Genomic DNA, 18,996 nt, shown 5'->3' on the forward strand with positions numbered 1-18,996 from the left:
ATGGTTACAAAACTGTGAAAATACTAAAGACACAGTATGGTATGTGAATTACATCGCTATAAAGATGTTAAAAGGAAATGGAAAGCATATTTCAGGCAGGCACTAATCGAAAGAAAACTGGAATAGCTGTATTAATAGCAAGAAAATTTCAGAACAAAGATTATTACCAGAAAAAAAAGTAGTCATTTCATAACAAAGGGATCAATTTACCAGGAAGACATACTAATTCTCTTCACTTATACACTTCATAACATAGCTTCATAACATATAAAGCAGTCAGATGTGATGGCATACACTAACTCAGCTACTCAAGAGGCTGAGACAAGAAAATCAGAAGTATGAGGACAATTTGGTCAAATGAGCAAGACTCTGTCTCAAAATTAGAAAAAAAAGAGAACTGGAGATAGAGCTCAGTGGTAGAGTGCTTGCCTAGCATGTGTGAGCCCCTGGGTTCAATCTCCAGTGTTGCAAAACACACAAAGCAAAAATTAATAAAACTGCAAAGAGAAATAGTCAAATCTAAAATTATGGTTGGAGATTTTAACATTCCTCCCTAAATAACTGTAGAACAGGTAGAAAATTAATAAGGACCTAGAAACCTGAACAATACAATCAATATGATCTAATGCAGGGGTCTCCAAGCCCTGGTCCTGGACTATGCCTTGACAGAAACCAAGCCACATGCCAGGAGGTAAGCAGCAGCATCTATATTCACAGTTGCTCCCCATAGCTGGGATTACTGAATTACTACCTCCTGTCAGATTAGGGGCACCATCAGATTCTCAAGGGAATTTGAATCCTACTGGAAACTAGGCACATGAGGGACATAGGTTGTGTGCTCCTTATAAGATAATCTAATGCCTAATGATCTGAGGTGGAGTTGAGGCAGTGATGCTAGCACTCGGGAGTGGCTGCAAATACAGATTCACATTAGAGAGGTTTGACTGCAGAGAGATGGTAATAATAAATCAATTGCTTCCAGGCTGAAAACCCTATCAGTGAGTGGCAAGTAATAATTAAGGGGCATCTGGCAGCAGGCTTTAGGTCAGAATCTGATACTTATTTTAGTCTACATGTGGTCTACCCATCATTTTATTTACAACTTTCATCTGTACCTCTTTCCTGCAATCCACACTTGCCTCAGCCACAGTTCTGGTAAGCCCATAGAGCTAATGAGTATAAACGAAAGGTCACTGGAGAGCTTGTTTGAAAAGGAAAGACCCAGTGATGAGACAGAAGACTCTCTTTTTTTTGGAGACAGGGTCTCGCTATGTAGTTCAAACTGGCCTTGAACTCACTATGTAGCCCAGGCTGGCCTTGAATTTATGGCAATCCTCCTGTGTCAGCCTCTCAAGTGCTGGGATCACAGGCGTGCATCACCACACCTGGCAGCAGAAGACTCTTATGACTGCCAACAAAAAGGAAGCTGCATTTAAAAGAAAATACCAAGAGTTCTATTTAAATTATGGGTTCACTGCAACAGACGGCTCACATTCTCCAAGCCCACTTTGTAAACTATGTGGTAAATGGCTATCCAGTGAAGCCACAGAATCTTCAAAACTGCTTTGCCATATGGAGACCAAGCATCCTGCATTAAAAGACAAGCCTTTGGAATTTTCCAAAAGAAAAACCATGAATACAAAGAACAGAAGCAATTATTAAAGGCCACCACTTCATCAAATGTGCCTGTACTGAGACCATTCTTAGTGACTGACTGAATTCTGAGGGGTTTTTACTACTGATGAAGAGTTGATCTTGCCTGCTGCTAAGGACACTTGTTGTGAGTTTTTAGGAGATGCTGCAGTTCAAAAGGTGGCACATGTTCCTCTTTCAGCTAGCACCACAACTAGACGAACAGAAAACATAGCACAAGATATTGAGGCACAATTGTCAAGAGAGGATTAAGGAGTCACCATGATATGCAATTCAGGCTGATGAGTCTGTTTTTTTTTTTTTTTTTGGTACTGGGGATTGAACTCAGGACCTTGAGTTTGCATTTGTGAAGCAGACAGCAGAACCACTGAGCTAAATCCCCAGCCCCTTGATGAGTCTGCTCATGTTGACAAAGCAACAATGCTTGTTTTTGTTTTTCAGGGGCATGTGGGTGAGGATACGCTATGTGCATTTTTGTTGCCCATCAACGTGACAGCTGTAGAACTATTCAAGTCTTCAAATGATTATATATCAGGAAAACTGGTCACTTTATATCAGTATATTCATGGATGGAGCAGCTGCCATGGCTGGACAGCTTTGTAGTTTCACTACACATATCACAGAGGTCACTTCTGAGTGTGAATACTCACAGAAATGCTGGCTAGCTAAAAAATGTTACCAACACTTAATGTTTTGCAGGATGCGATTAAAATTGCTAATGCCATTAAAGTACAGGCCCTTACCTCACATCCGTGCGTGTAGCTCTGTGAGGAGGAATGGGCACAGAGCACACACATCTTCTGTTATACACAGAAGTGAGATGGCTTTCTAAAGGTAGATCACTGGCCAGAGTTTTCTGAGTTTTGAGAACTGCTCTAGAGATTTCTTTTAGAAAAAGAGTTACCACTAGCAGCACATTTCAGTGACAGAAAATGCGTCATAAAATTTGCTTATTTGTGTGATATATTCATCCTGCCCAACAAACTCAGTCACTTCAGTGAGAACAGCAACTGTGTTCAACTGACCAGATAAACTGGGTGCATTCAAAGCAAAGCTGGAATATGGGAGTGGTGAGCGAACATTGGGATTTTTGTTGCTTCAAACATTAACTGAGATTTTTTTTTTTTTCTGGTACCAGGGATCAAACTCAGGACCTTATGCTTACGAGGCAGGTGCAGCACCACTGAACTAAATCCCCCAGCCCCAACAGAGATTTTGAAAGAGACTGAGCCAGGGTCTTCCTTCTTCCAGCTGGTGCATGACCACCTATCTCAGCAGTCAAGAGTTTGAGCACTACTTTCCAACCATAAAAGCCACCCATACTGGGAAGCAATGGATCCACAACTTGCTGGTGAATAAGCCAGATGAATCAACTTTTCCCATGGCAGAAGAGGATCAACTGCTTGAGACTGCAAATGACAATAGCCTTAAAACTATGTTTTAGACAACTTCAAATCTGCATATGTTGTAGGTGAAAGTCAAGGCAGGACATATCCTGAGATTGCCAAAGAAGTATTGAAAAGCCTGCTTCCATTTCCAATATCCTATCCCTGTCAAGTAGGTTTTCTGCTGTGACAGCAACCAAAATGAGATTACAGAGAAGACTGGACACCAACAATACACTTTGGGTGTCACTGGCTGCCATAACCTCCAGATGCAACTGTCCAGTTGCAGGAAAACAAGTTCAGAGCTTCCACTGATTCTTTATTCTACTGAGTTGTACAATTATTTCATTACATATTAGAATACAATAATATTAGAAATAAAATGCACAATAAATGTAATATGCTTGAATTATCTCAAAACCATCTCCCTCCACCTCATGCAGCCCTGGTGCCAAAAAGGTTGGGGATCATCCCTTTCCCACTAAGCTGCAGCTCCAAGCTCAAAGAACTTTTTTTTAAAGTCACAGCCTACGTAAAAAAACAACACCTGAGATAAACAGTTGTAACCAAAACAGTTGTCATGGAAGTTATTGTTTGAAAATTCTTAAGAGAAATATCATATTCTAGCATAAATGTGTTATTCAACAAGGAAATACCTAATAAAAAATTGTAAATGAAAAGCAAAAATGCAAACAATTGCACCCAAACCACTACATTGTCCTTGAGATCTTTTCAATTATTTTTTTGTCTAAAGGTAAAATGTTGAATGGAAACAACCAAAAAACCCTTGTTTTGAACTTTCATACACTGAATTGTATTTTTAGCAGCAAAAATGGAACTTAGTATTTTTATTTAAGTTCGTGCTGTTACTAAGCATTACAACTACAAATTCAATTTACACTAATCTTTTTTTTTTTGGTACTGGGGATAGAATTTGGGTCCTTGAGCTTGCAAGGCAGGCGGCGGAACTGCTGAGCTAAATCCCTGGCCCTACAAATTCAATTTAAAGACTTAAAAGCCTTCCTAGAAATATATATGAGTTATTTTATGACATTTCCTTCCAAAAATTGTGAGAACTACATTACTATAAAGTTTATGGAAGGAAAAGGCAGTTTAAAAAATTAAATTATAGTATCTTTTAGTTTCAGATGTTGAGAATTAAATGGAATGAGAGTGACACATAAAATCTCAAAATTTTGATGTATATCTACTGTAAATATAAAAAGCCCATTGCATTTCTCCCTATAAATAAATGTACAGGTAGTACCTGAAAGCACACACATCATGGGAATAACAATATTCAGTCTTACCTGAAAAAGATCCAAAAGAGGCTTCCAAGAAAGCATTAAGACTGCTGCTTTATTAATGGTTTTAGGAATTTCAGAATAAAATAGTGTATTTTCTCTGTTCTCACCAGACATGGCTATGAGAAAAAAAATCATTAATTATTATTTCAAATAGCATCTTACTGCAATCATAGCAGTAAGCACATCATGCCTTCCACATACTACTACGTTTTACACTCTATGGGATCTATCGTGAATAAGTAGGATATGCACATTCAAGAAAACCAACGTTTCACACAAAAATGCTCAGTTTCATTTTGATACTCAAGTTTTAGTCCTCCTCAAAACAAACAAAAGTATATAAAGAGAATTCAGATAAAAGTTATTTTTAAGCCAGGTGCAGTGGCACATGCCTATGATCCCAGCACTTGGGAAGCCGAGGCAGGATCGCTGCGAGTTTGAGGCCATCCTGGGCTACATAGTGAGTTCAAGGCCAGCGTACACTAAAAAGCAAGATCCTGTCTCAAAAAAAAAAAAGGTTAATTTTTAAAAATTTAAAAAAGGGCCAGCGCCCAGGGATTTAGCTCAGTGGTTCCGGCGCCTGCCTCGCAAGTGCAAGGTCCCGAGTGTGATCCCCAGCACAAAAAAAAAAAAAAAAAAAAAAAAAAAGGGCCAGGGATTTAGCTCAGTGGTTTCGCCGCCTGCTGTGCAAGCGCAAGGTCCCAAGTTCAATTCCTGGTACTAAAAACAAAACAAAACAAAACAAAATTTTAAAAATTGTTAGTGCCTTGTAAATTAGATATAGGCCTGTGAAATTCCAGTGCAACAACTTCAGATTATCAAATTCTTTTCCCTGAATTACTTAAAACATTTAGAAACATACAGAGCTCTAACAGAATTCCAATTTTTTTGTTGTTGTTGAGACAGGGTTTCACTACGTAGTTCAGGCTGGCCTTGAACTTACTATGTAACCCAGTCTGCCCTCAAACTTGAAATCCTCCTGCCTCAGCCTCCTGAGTGCTGGGATTAGAGGTGTGCGTCACCACGCCAGGCTCGTCTTTTCGTTGTAAAAGTTCTGTGACTAAAATCATTCATAAAGCCCTTAGAATTTCAAATAAAAGTACACTCATATTTACTCAGCACAGAAGCTGATTTTTCAGCTTTTTTTGCTAAAAATCTCTGTCCTTTATTGAGGAAGGGTAAAGAAAGAGCGGTCTAAACCAAACAGAGCTAGATCTATCCTGTGAAATTCTGCAGCGACAGTTGGAAAGATCACAGCAGTGAAGAGGGAGCAACACACAAGAATAATGGAAATATGCTGAGGTTATGAAGGTGTAAATGAGAGAACATTCAAACAAAATAAAGCAAAGCTTTTCTACCCTAAGAGGTGTTAGGAAGGTATCACTTCCAAAAGGCCAGGGGTGAAGAAAAGGAGAAAGTAAATCACACAGAAAGAATGAGACTTTCGGCAGCACAGGTCCTTGGCCTGCTTTATGAAGGCAGCAGGAGATGGGAGGACACGCTAACTTCCTCCTAACCCCTGCTAAGGGGTGGATAAACCTTCAAGCATCTGTTTTTCTTAACCCCCCTATTTTTCTAAACATTTCTTAGTTTGTGTTGTCTTTTGAAGTAAAAAGCTAGACATCTGCTGACCTTTGTTCAGCACATGCTGTTGTCTTCAGTCTATTTCGTATATTCCAGCTGTGCTATCATCACAGAATTAAAATACCATTCATAACACTGTAAAATGTAATGCTATTTTTCCAAAGCCTTCTTCTAAGAGACACCATCCTCAGTTCAGTCAGAATGTTTTACTGAAAAGTTTCAGCAGTTCAACTTTACAACAATTATAAATGTGTAAAATTTTCTGAACAATGTCATAATTTCCTCAATTAAAAAAAAAACTGGGGCTGGGGATTTAGCTCACTGGTTTCGCCACCTGCTGCACAGGTGTGAGGACCCGAGTTCGATCCCCGGTACTAAAAAACAACAAAAAAACCCGGTTCTCACCTATCCTCAAATGACTGCCATTCTCCACAATCATTTTAGTTCTCCCCGCCACCACTGCATGCTACCACTTGTACAATGTCTTCCCTGGTTTTATCCATAACCAATAAAAATGTCCAAGATATTCTATGTATGACTACACCAGTTCTATGTGAGTAAGCAAGCTTTTTCTGGTTTTGTTTTTTTAATTCTTTTATTGGTACATTTTAGCTATATAATTCATTTACATTTATCATTGGGTGTTGTACCTGTACATGATGTATCTTGGTTCTTATTTTTTTTCCCCATTACCTGTGTGCCCTTCACCTCCTCCACCCTTCCCTATTTACATAGATGTTCTGTTCTTTCCTAATAGTATTTATTGGTCTTTGGTGCTACAGGACTCTATTTTGGTTAATGTCTCTGGGAAACAACAATGAATTCTCTCTTGATTAACATGATAACAGAACAGATGCAAAACTTACCAGGTTAGCTGGGCATGGTGGCATATTCCTGTAACCCCAGCACTCTGGGAGGCTGAGGCAGGAGAGTCCCTACTTAAAGGGTCCCGCCTGGGCAACAGAGTAAGACTCTATCTCAATAAAGGTTAGGTATACAGCTCAGTGTGAAGACCCTGGATTTAATTCCCAGTACCACCCAAACAGAACAAAACAAATCTCAGCAGATTAAGAGAAATGTGCCAGGGGCCGGGAATTTAGCTCAGTGCTTCTGCTGCCTGCCCCAAAAGCGGAAGGACCAGAGTTCGATTCCCGATACCAATAAAAAAAGAAAAATGTGCCAGGTGGAGTCCTCTGTTGTGCGCATGTGTGCAACTGGGTGTGACTGCTTCACAGCTGGGACAGGTGGGTTCTGCACAGCACCATCCACCTAGGTACAGGTGTCCCCTCCCTCCGAGGCCAGGAAGCCGGTCAGGACCTTCTGAAGCAGCGAGGAGGATCGGCTCCTGCCCAGGAGGGGAGGACACAGCTCCCCAGCGAGGACCCCACATGGCTCCCTGAATTAAGCAACTCAGCAGACACTTCTTCCTCTAAGGCTGGATGTGTGTGGTGCTGCCAAAGGTATGTCCTAGTGCGGGAGCGTCAGATACTTACGCGGGGATTGGCGGAAAGCTCTACCCAGACCTTACCCAGTGCAGTGTAACTGCTAAGGGGAGGAGGAGGGCGATCCAAGCCAATTGCAAGTTCTTACAGAAAAGTAAGCCAAGACAAATCAAATACACTGATGAAGGGGGACCAGTTTAATCCAACAGGACAATAAAGAGAGCTAGGATAATATTAATAGTAAGAGCAGAACATACTGGCATTTGATTTGACAGAGAGATCAATGGAACAAAACAAGGCCAAATATTATATGTGGGAACATGACCTATGATAAAGGTGGTATTTCTAATCATTAGTGAGAAAGGTGGGTTGCTCAAAGTCTGTTACTAACATAACTGGATGGGGTTAGGACGTAGCTCAGGGATAGCGCACATGTTTAGCATGTGTGGGGCTGTTGGTTCAATCCCTAGCATGGGAAAAAACTTAAAACAAAAAACAGGAGAGTCACGTAAGGACAACAGTTTCTCTATTTCAAAACTTAATAATATCAAGTGATGTAAAGATTAAGTTTTAAAAATTCAATGAAAGTGCTGAAGAAAACACTCAGATTTTTACAATAGTCTTGGAGGTGGGACACACTTTCTAGATATGACAAACTTACGGAAAAGTAAAATTTTAACTACCAAAAAAAAAGTCACAAATTTCTGTATAGCAAAAGGCACTAAAGGCAAAAGACAAATGAGAACTCACAGAAAGCTTGGCATAGTGGTGTGGGCCTGTAATCCTGGCTACTTGGAGGACTGTAAGTTCCAGGCCGCCCTGGGAAACTTAGCGAGACCCCATCTCAAAAAGTAAAGCTCAGAGGGCCAGGCATTTAGCTCAGTGGTTTTGCCGCCTGCTGCGCAACCGCCAGGACCTGAGTTCGATCCCCAGTACCAAAAAATAAATAAATAAATAAATAAAGCTCAGAGGAAAAAATACTACAATGGATAAGTTCCTGCATTATATAAAATGCTTCAAGTCACTGAGAGAAAGACCCCCAACTCAATTTTATAAAGGCAAAGACTGTCAGTAGTGTTGGTGCATGTTTGCAAGCCCAGCTACTCAAGAGGCTGAGGCAAGAGGGCTGCCAAGTTTGAGGTGAACCTGGACAAGTTTAGCAAGACTCTATCTCAAAATTTTAAAAAATAGGGCCAGGGATTTAGCTCAGTGGTTTCTGTCGCCTGCTGCGCAAGTGCAAGGACCCGAGTTCAATCCCTGATATCAAAAAAAAATTTTTTTAAATAGGCCGGGGATTTAGCTCAGTGGTTTCACCACCTGCTGCGCAAGCACAAGGACCTGAGTTCAATCCTCAGTACCAAAATTTAAAAAAATAAAAGGGCTGGGGATGTAGCTCAGTGGTAGAGCACTTGTCTGGCATGCACAGGCTGTGGATTCAATCACCAATACTATAAAACATTTATAAACAGATAAGTCACAGAAAGGGAATACAATGGCTTTTAATATGCAAAAAGATGCTCAACTTGAACTCTAAGAGAAATAAAATTAGAGGTACAAGATGAGGTTTCTGTACATTGATCAGATTGTAAAAGATCAAAACCCTTACTATTAGTGTAGGTATGGAGAAATAGATGTTCTAAGAAAATTGTGATGCTGTAAGCCCAGTAACTTTTTTATAAGGGGAATTTCAGCAATACAAATCAAAATTCAGAATATATACAACCTTTGTCCAAGCAATTCCACTCTTGGAAATTAGTTCTATCGGTACTGTATATTCACATACATGCAAAATGATCCAATATAGTGATACTACCTCTTCTTAGGGTAATAACAGATAAAACCTAAGTGATCATTACTAGAGGCCTGGTTAAGTCAAACGTGGCACAATTACATACTATTCTGAAGCTGTTAAAAAAGAATGAATCTATAATTACATAGACTCACGAAAACATTATCTCTAAAAAGATCCACACATACACAATAAATGAACGAAATTTATATGGCAAATGGCTTTGGAAGAGGAGGACAAACTTATTTTTTAAAATTTAACAGAACAGGGCCAAGGATTTAGCTCAGTGGTTCTAGCATCTGCCTCGCAAGCACAAGGTCCTGAGTTTGATCCCGGTACCAAAAAAACAACAAAACAAAATAAAATTTAATAGAACAGTACATCAGGGGTGGAGATGCAACTCGGTGATGGAGCACGCACGCAGCATGTGCAAGGCCCTGGGTTCAGTCCCCAGCACATGTGTGCAAGGCACACACAAGTCAAGCAATGGATTCACATATTTATAAAATCTAAATCCAGAGTAATGAATGAGGAAAAAGAGATAAAAATCAGCCTTTAAGAAAATGAAAGCAGGGCCAGGGATATAACCCAGCAGCACAGCACCTGCCTGGCAAGCGTAAGGCCCTGGGTTCAATTCCTGACACCAAAAAAAGAAAAAGAAGGCAGCGGCTACTAAGAATGGGAACTAATAGTTTTGTCTGTTACCCTAATTTGACATTCCAAAGGAGAGACATTTCAAACTAGGTGTAGAAGGAAGCAATTTTTGGCATTCTTGACTTTGAAAAAAGATCGTGATCAAATCATAATTTGAGGCCATGTGTAATCTGACCACTGGAAAGGCTGAGGCAGGAGGATCATCTTGAGTTCGAGACCAGCCTAGGCTACATAGTGAGTTCAAAACCAGCCTGAACTGCATAGTGAAACCCTGTCTCAAAATAGCAAAAAAAAAAAAAAAACCAAAAAATTCATCATTTGTTATCTGCTAAAGTTAATGAGACAAACCAAAATTAAAACATCACTTAAACAGAAGCTCTTCAAGTTAAAAAGATTTTTTTTAATGGAAATAAGTCATTTATTCATTCATTTATTCAACAACCACCCCCTCCACCTGTCCCATACCATTGATCAAACAAGGGGCCACTGAGTTACAATCCCAGTGCTGTCCCCTTTTTTTTTCATTTTTTATTGGGAGACAGGGTCTCACTAAATTGCCCAGGCTGGATTCAAACTTGTGATCCTCCTGTCTCAGGTTTTCTGGTAGCTAGGATTACAAATGGGATTACAGGTGGGCACCACCTTGCCCAGCTTACTCACCAAAATGTGAGTTCAAATTATATCTGTCCTTAAGTTTGACTACAGAAAATGTTTCCTCTCAGAAACTGTAATAAGAAAGAAAGAAAGAAAGAAAAGAAAGGCAGAGAAAGAGAGAGAAAAGAAAAGACACAAACTGTAACTTCATACTCACCAAGATAATAGATCCTGTCTGAATGAGGCCCATCTGGATCGTTCCTCTTCACAAACATAAAATCATGCGGTGCCTTGGCCATCATGTAGCCATGGTATTTTCTGGTATCCGCAAGCAGCTTTTTAAGCTGACTCCAAGAATATCGCTCAACATAAAATGGCTCCAATTTGGGCCGATCCTGTGATTCAATATTCTCCTCACACTCTGCAGTTTCAAATATCTCAACACCCAGCTGCTCTGTCTCCATTGCTGCTGCCATGTTGCATTTTCCTAGAAAACAAGGCACATGAAGCTGCTCAGAGGGCTGTCTTCCACAGTGTCAGGAGGGTAGTTTGACAGGCCAAAAAACAAAACAAAACCAAGAAAAATTCTTTCCAGCACAGCTGCAGTGAGATGTAGTAAGAAACCAATAGCTCCCCCTTCTCTGCGCTGCTTAAAAATGACATTTTAGGTCAGGGATGGTTGCATACCTCTGTAATCTCAGCACTTGGGAGGCTGAGGCAAGAGGATTGCCATGAGTTCGAGGCCAGACTGGGCTACGTAGTGAGTTCAAAGTCAGCCTGAACTACATAGCAAGACCCTGTCTCAAAAGTAAATAAACAGGGCCGGGGATTTAGCTCAGTAGTTCCGCCGCCTGCCTCAAAAGTGCAAGGACCCGAGTTTGATCCCTGGTACCAAAAAAATAAAAAATAAAAAAATGATTTTTTAAAATGACATTTTAAAAAACTGAGGTTATAAAAAAAAAAAAAACTGAGGTCATGTCAATTTCACAGTGACTAGAAATCCTTTTGGGAATTTTTATAAAAGGCTCTCCTTAGGTATCTCCTGCCAAAATTCTTTTTTCTTTCCCACACTGGAAGGAAATGGGCTGTGTGCCAGCTGGCTGTTATGCTCCAGCTAAGAGTGCCTCAAGAGTGAAGCTCAATGTGCCAATGGAGTTAAGTGTTGCTGCATTTAGGAATGTAGCACCTTTGACAAATGTGATTTCCCTAGCTAAGAGGAATAATCTCAACCAAGTAGAACAGTAATAACATTGTCACAAGCCATGTACTTGTAATGACCTTCCTAGGGCACTTACCCCCCCCCCCCGGGGGGGGGTGTAATTGTTTCCTTTTAAAGATAACTCCAAACAATGAAACACTTACCTGGCTGGTAAATGTCTGAGTCTTTCTCTGACTAGATATAATTATCATGTAACACTTGCAGTGACTCAGTATTGAAGTAAACTTGCTTGACCATTATTGCTCATTATATAACTTACACTGTTTCAAAGTAAAAGACACTAAGTGGCTTTAATTAGCTGAAGTAGTTGAAGTATTTAATGTTTGTATCAACAATATTTTGATAAAAGTTTGAACCCAATTTATCAGTTCAATCCCCTAAGTATTACTCTCATGTACTAATGTGTACTTTACAAATCTAGTAGACATATTTTTCCTTTATCTTTTCCAATATTTAAATATAACTTAAAGTATGAAATAAAAAGTTGTCATAAAATGTGAGATTCTGACATGCATAATTCATGACACTACCAAAAAGCAGCAACATAAAAAGTGAAAAAAACTGCTCTTTTTCAACTAACTGGTGTAGAAAACAAGTGTGAACTTGGAGATAAGCTAAACTGCACTTCTGTAACCAAATTTCACATAATTATTATCAGCTTCTAGAACAGAAATTGATATATGGGTGTATGCTTAAGATGATGTCTTTTTTTAAAGCTCTATTTTGCGGTTAACATGAACTCACAGTAAGAAGTAACTTTCACAGACAGAGTTATTAGCTTGTGTGGCCTGTGAATTGTGCATTACTAGCATGCAAATAGACTGAACTGTGTGCCCAAAGTATCACTCTTCTTGCTACCATTTTCAAGGTAACAGTTGCAAAGGCAGCTAGAAAACTCATTAGTTACATGAGATATAGCTGCAATATTATCACTGTTGGATATTTATCTTCAACATTAAAATCCACAATAGTTCAGCAGAGAATCAAGTCGCTCACCTGGTATGCAGGACATGGGGATTAAGTGGCAGTTTGAGGTAATGCTGTGCTTGCCCATCTAAGAGCTAGTGGAGGTCTACTTTCTACCAAACGTGACAATGAACCTAGTTTTCTATCTAATGAAGTGAGGGACAAGTAAAAGAAGAAAGGCTCATTTCCTTTTGGTGAATTTAGAACCTCTTTTTTGAAATGAGAATCCCAGTTGAAAGACTTCCTAAGCCTTAATGCCACACTTTATAAGTTAACTATGTAAAAGTTGCATTAGTTTATATTTAAGTAAAACTATCTGGTATTCCACAACCGCATTAGGTCCCTGGACTGTTTCTCCCTGCACATGCACACACACTGTCTACCACTCTGTACATCTAGTCAGTTTATTCTGACTTTTCTAGGACAGATCTGATACTATGTGACTTATCCAAGTGTATACGTGAATTATCTTCCAGAATTTGCTCACACCTCATATACAAATACTCAAAATATATAGCCTGAATTTTCTAGGGTCAGCATACATTGTCAACATAGTGCATGTATTTCATGGCCCCACCCAACTCTTCACTTACGACCCTTCCCAATGCCTACCTGATTGTATTTTCATCTGTTCAGATCTCTTCCACACTCAAAGAGATCATTTTCAAGGGACCCAACTTCAAGTATGGATCGTTCTGCTCATCCTGCTCTCTTCTCACAGGAATCTGTCCTTTTCTCACCATCCAATCCTGTTCACCAAGATAATGAAATAAGATGTAAGATGTAAGATGATCAACATTACAGTAAAATGGACCATATGTAGTCAAAAAAGATTACATCTAAAAAGTCCCAAACTATACCTACAACTGACATAGAATTCTTTCTGGTGTAATATGTCACCTAAATTCCTTTATATCTGCAATTTGCATTATCAAAATACTAAAAGTTTTTGCAGAGATGAAGAGCTCAATTTACGCAAAAGAACACCCTAATCATAGATTAAGTCTTTAAGCCTAGACATACATGAAGAGGAAAATCATGAAAGGGCTTGATTTAAAAAGTAAACCAAGCTGGGGGGGTGTGTGTGCACACCTTTAATCTCAGCACTTGGGAGGCTGAGGCAAGAGGTTCACTGTGAGCACGAGGCCAGCATGGGCTACACAATGAGTTCAAGGTGAGCCTAAACTATATAGTGAGACACCTGTCTCCAAAGAATTTTAAAAAGCCAGATAACCAGATGTGGTGGTGCATGCCTGTAAACACAGCACTGCAAGACCTAGGAAGGAGGACTCCAAGTTTGAGCTACATCTGGTCAATTTAGTGATTTAATGAAATCCTGGTTCAAAATAAGAAATAAAAAAAGCCCTAGCCAAGGATTTAGCTCAGTGGCACAATACCTGCAAGCACAAGGTCCTGAGTTCAATCCCTGGAACAACAAAAAAAAAGGCAGGGGGCCAGAGATGTACATTAGTGCAAAGGCCCTGGGGTTCAATCTGCAGAACTGAAAAAAAATAGCATAAAAGGGCTGGGGATTTAGCTCAGTGGTTCTGGCACGTGCCTCAAAAGCGCAAGGTCTGGAGTTCAGTCCCCAGTAACAGAAAACAAAAAACCGTAAGACATACAGATACAAAAGGATATACGACCCCAAAATGAGGTTAGTATCTACAGCAAAAACTTAAAAAAATGGTAGCTATCATTTATTTCTGTGCATACTCACGTTCCTGTCTTTTATCATGTTATAGCAAGTTGTTTACAGACAGAATCAACTCAGGGGAAACAAGAATGACAGGCCATCCTTGCAGTAAGGGCAAGAATTTGAATTTAAAACTTTAAGATTTTTGATTAAATAATGATCTAGCCAGGTGTGGTGGTACATGCCTGTAATCCCAGCACTCAGGCAACCGAGGCAGGAGGATTACCAGGAGTGTGAGGCCAGCCGTCAGTACATAGCTGGGTTCAAGGCCAGCCTGAACTACACACCGAGACCCTGTCTCAAAAAAAAAAAGTTCTATTGATTTATTCACTTTAAGTGCATCTCTCCTGCCTTCTTTTTCTTGCTTCAATACTCTGAGAATAACTGAAGTAGTTAACTCTTCTTTAACCTTGCTGAAATTCTATTTTAGAAAAATCTTTCATCACACCTATTACTTTGCTATCAGTCTTACTCCTGGGTTCCCACAGTTCAAGTAGGTGATGGAGATGTGGTGAGAAAAGTGGCAAGGAGAGGGAAATTAGTGAGACTGTATCGGCACGGCAAAAATCAGGCAAAGACAGCAAGACACCATTCCTTGGCACTAAGCCTCTCAGTCAGAAGCACTTCGGGATATAAAATGCTCCAGGACTCTTGGGTTTGGGCCCATTCCAACAGCATTCCACAATTTTTTAATTAAAGGACTCTTAATCATCCTTCGCCTCACTGAAGCCTGGCATTCCATGCTTCAGGGTCCACAGCCAGTTCAGAAATTCATTTTAATCAGAGTGGGATGAAGATCTTGGGCCCAGTGTGGTGGCGCACGGCTGTAATCCCAGCATTTGGGAGGCTGGGTCAGGAGGATTGCCCCGAGCTCAAGACCAGCCTGAACTACAGAGGGAGATTCTGCCTTACAAAAAAAGAAAGAAAGAAAGAAAGAAAGAAAAAAGAGGGGAAGATCTCAAAAAGCTGTGAATGAGGGAGAGAGGGGCAGCAGAGAACGTTGAGAAGGGGCTGGAGGGACACCGAGTCTTAGGGAAGAAAGCGCTTGGGGAGGTTGGACAGGAAAGTGTCCTGCAGCGGGCAGTGACAGGCACGGAATCACCTAGAGTAAAGCAGTGGGTGAAGAGAACATCAGCGGGGAGAGGAGGAAATCAGGGCCCGAATGCCCTCTGTAGCGGCCGCCCCACCCCGCGAGGGTCGGACCTCGCGGACCCGGCAGCCGGGGGGCAGCACCAGCGCCTGCGGACGTTGCTGCCGCCTAGGAGCCGCGCCGCCGCCGCTTCCTCTTCCGGCCGGGCGGCTGCGCCGACGCCGGGCCCCGCGCGAGCAGCAGCGGAGCCGGCGGCCGGGGGACGCGCGGGCAGCTGCTCGGAGACCCACAGGGCCCGGGGGCCGCGGCCCAGGCCTCGCGGACGAGGCGAGGAGAGGGGGCGGATACTGCACCTTCCCCCCGGCCCCGCCCGGACCGTCCCGACGCGCTACGGAGCGGGCCTGCGCCGCTTCATGCCGCGCCGCCTTCGCTCCCGTCCGGGATATAGCAGCTTCCTCGGCGGCGGCGCCGGCCGCGGCCCCAGCGGCGGACGTGATACTTAAAGGTGGTGGACTCGGTACTTTAAGGCGGTGGCGGGTGCAGGGGCCCCGGCACTTCCGGTTCCTCGAACCCCGCCCTCCGGTTGGGGAGGCGCAGCTGCACCAAGAAGGATGCCGCTGCCTGCTGAGCTTCGCTGGTCACCCCAGTGCCGCCTATTGGCGGGAGGAGAGACGGGGACGCGGGAAGGCCACCCGAAGCTGGCTAGAGAAGAAATCAGGGGAGGGGCCGAGACTTCCTCAAAGTCCCAGGAGGAGTTGCGGTGCGCCGCTCGCTAATCATTCATTTAAAAAAAAATTTTTTTTTGAGTGAGAGTCTTGCTGTGTAGCTCAGGCTAGGTTCGAATTTGTGGGGATCCTCCTGCCTCACCTTCCCAAATGCTGGGGTTACAGGCGTGCACCACCACACTCAGTTCTAATCATTTTTTCCCCCACTCAGCGTATATGTATTGAGGGCCAGGGATTTAGCTCAGTGGTTTCGCTGCCTGCTGCGCAAGTGCAAGGACCGGAGTTCGATCCCCGGTAACAAAAAAACACAAAAACAACCCCACATATGTGTATTGAGTGCCTGCTGAAGGCAGCCAAAAATCCTTGTCGATGTAATAATTCAGGCTGAACTGTAGAGGCTGGGATACAGCAGGGGACAAAACCAGGCAAAAATGCTTGTTCCTTCGTGGGAAAGATCTAGAGATAAAAGGGACTACAACCTTGGGGTCCTGAGTACCACATAGCAGTGGCTGAAAGAAACCCATCTGTATATGTGATCTTCAGTATGGCGGTCTCTTTGGGCCATGGTACCTCTATTTGTAAAAGGGATGTAACAGTCCAGCATAGTGATGCATACCTATAATCCCTGCACTCTGGGAGGCTGAGGCAGGAGGATCACTAAGTCAAGACCAGCCTGGGGTACATGGTGATTTAGCAAGGCCCTGACTCAAAGAAATAAAAATTTAAAAAGCTGGGGGTGTAGTTTAATGTAAAGATTGTGGGTTCAATCCCCAGCACACACACACACACACACACACACACACACACACACACACACACATACACATAGTCATTCTCAATTGCAGTTAAAGAAAACACAGAAAAATGACAAAAAGGAGGGCTCAGGGTGACTTGTTACAGTCAGAATCAGAAACAAGTCCCTTGACCAATTTCTTTCCTAGTCTGCCCTATGCATTGGTGACGAGAAGGAGAAAGAGTCTAAGGAGGTGACTGGAGAAGTAGTAGGTGTGGAAAAAAACGGTGGAAAAGCTAGCCCTCCCCTGTTTTCTATTATTACAAAGAGCGTGCGTCACAGCTCTGTGTCACTGGGATTTATTTTAATAGCACTAATAAAAGATCCATTTGGGTACCGTGTTCTGCCTCACAGGATGTCGTTATTCACTCTGTGGTTTAGTGAGCCTTCCTGCAGGCTTTTTAGAGCTGAACTTGAAAGAACAGTCAGTCATTTTCTCTGGGCAGCCCCTGCGAATGTGTCATGACCCGAGAGCAGATTTTAAGGCTTTCTGTACAAAACACAGTGAGAGCGCCATGCCTCGTTTCATTCACCCACGTGAGTTCTGAATCTCCACCCTGTGCTGTCACTGTTCCAAGCACTAGGGATACAGATAGTGAGAGAAAAGGACAGCATCCTTGGCTTAGTGCAGTTCACATCCTAATAAAATAGAGCCGTCCCCCTGAAAAGCAAACAAAATAAAAATCAAATGATTTCATAGATTTTTAAAGAGTCCAAGAGAGGTAAAAGGCTTGATTAAATCATACAGCTAATTATGGACTGGTATTTGGATTCAGGCTTCTTGGTTTTTATTTTCTCCCTCTAAGCAGGCTTTTTTTTTTTTTTTTTTTTTGGTACCAGGGATTGAACTCAGGTCCTTGTGCTTGCGTAGCAGGCGGCGAAACCACTGAGCTAAATCCCTGGCCTTACAGCAGGCTTTAAAAACCTTCAAACAAGCCAGGCATGGTGGCACATGCCTGTAATCCCAGCACTCAGGAGGTTGAGGCACGAGGATCACCATAAGTTCCTGGCCAGCCTGGGCTGCACAGTCAGTTCAAGGCCAACCTGAATTACAAAGCAATGATACAGGAAGTAGTACTGGAAATGAAATATGAAATATATCTTCCAACCTGTTAGCTGTATGATATGCTAACTTCTTGTTCTCTAAAAATCGAAGAATGAATTGTAGGAACAATAGAGGTTAAGAGCAGGAAGATTTTTGTTTTTCTTGGTACCGGGGATCGAACTCAGGTCCTTGGGCTTTCGAGGCAGGCAGCAGAGGAAGGTATTTATTGATAGGAAAGCTCCTGAGGGGCAGGAGGGGACCCGAGAGGGTAGCCAGGCACCCCACTTTACAGTTTTTGTTGTTGTTTTTGGTTTTTGCAGTACTGGAGATAGAACTCAGGACCTTGTACTTGCGAGGTAGGTGCAGTGCCACTGAGCTAAATCCCCAGCCCTACAGAGGAGTTTTATAGAGCAAAACCAAGTGGTTGCAATGTGAGCTACAGCCATGAACAACCAATAAGGTTACAAGTATACGCTTAGGTAATGGTGGTCCAATTGGGCAACAAGTCACATAACAAGCATGGATGGAAAGAACAAAGATTCTCCTATGAAGTGGTGGGTCCAGAGTCCCTGGTCACCCGCTGGGATGACTGACATCTATCTAGGATTCATCAGGCCCAGTGTTTGTTCTTTGAGGAAGTATGTGGTTTTGACCGTCTTGTCTTTATCTTGACCCCAGGTTTCCAACTGATACGTCTCAGGCCGCAGCTGTTGTGTGTTTCACTTTTGTCTTGACTCTCTCAAGGACCTAGCCCTATCTGACTGCCTGCCACATTTCTATATAACTCAGCTGTCTGAAATAGCAAGACCATCTTAAGAAAAAGAAAAAGAAAACCAACAAACCCTCAAACTGGGCTTAGGACAGGGTAGCTCAGTGGTAGAGCATGCACTTAGCATGTGTGAGGCCCTGGGTTCGATCCTCAAGCACAAAAACAAACCTCCTCAAACCAAACTGAGAATGTTGAAAGGTGATGTGTTGGCACCATGGGCGAAGGCTTGGACCAAAGCTGGTCTGAGTCTTAGCAGGATGAGCTATGATCTTCCCAGAACAGGAGAGG

The 18,996-nt window shown here is 42.1% G+C and overlaps 1 protein-coding gene across 5 annotated transcripts in view; it reads right to left on the bottom strand.

Moving 5' to 3' along the window:
- Positions 1–15,939, bottom strand: part of Dpp8 (dipeptidyl peptidase 8) — a 61,595-nt gene extending 45,656 nt beyond the window's left edge. Inside the window, exons 1-4 of one of the 5 annotated variants that reach the window (XR_002386439.2) lie at positions 15,730–15,938; positions 13,206–13,342; positions 10,626–10,895; positions 4,349–4,461 (exon numbers count right to left, since the gene is read on the bottom strand). Coding sequence is in view for 4 of the 5 variants with exons in the window: in XM_004855618.4 (XP_004855675.2) it covers positions 4,349–4,461; positions 10,626–10,895; positions 13,206–13,221 (399 nt within the window). In the remaining variant the exon portion in view is untranslated. Of the gene's footprint in view, positions 1–4,348; positions 4,462–10,625; positions 10,896–13,205; positions 13,343–13,990; positions 14,430–15,388; positions 15,644–15,729 lie in introns of those variants that run through there. The other 4 variants (XM_004855618.4, XM_013076235.3, XM_004855619.4 and 1 more) reach the window with 4 other exon arrangements.
- Positions 15,940–18,996: the final 3,057 nt, after the last annotated feature.

The sequence above is a fragment of the Heterocephalus glaber genome, unplaced genomic scaffold (assembly GCF_053883595.1).
Source record: "Heterocephalus glaber isolate CG9 unplaced genomic scaffold, H.glaber_assembly_v1.0 deba00001689, whole genome shotgun sequence".
NCBI lineage: Eukaryota > Metazoa > Chordata > Mammalia > Rodentia > Bathyergidae > Heterocephalus > Heterocephalus glaber.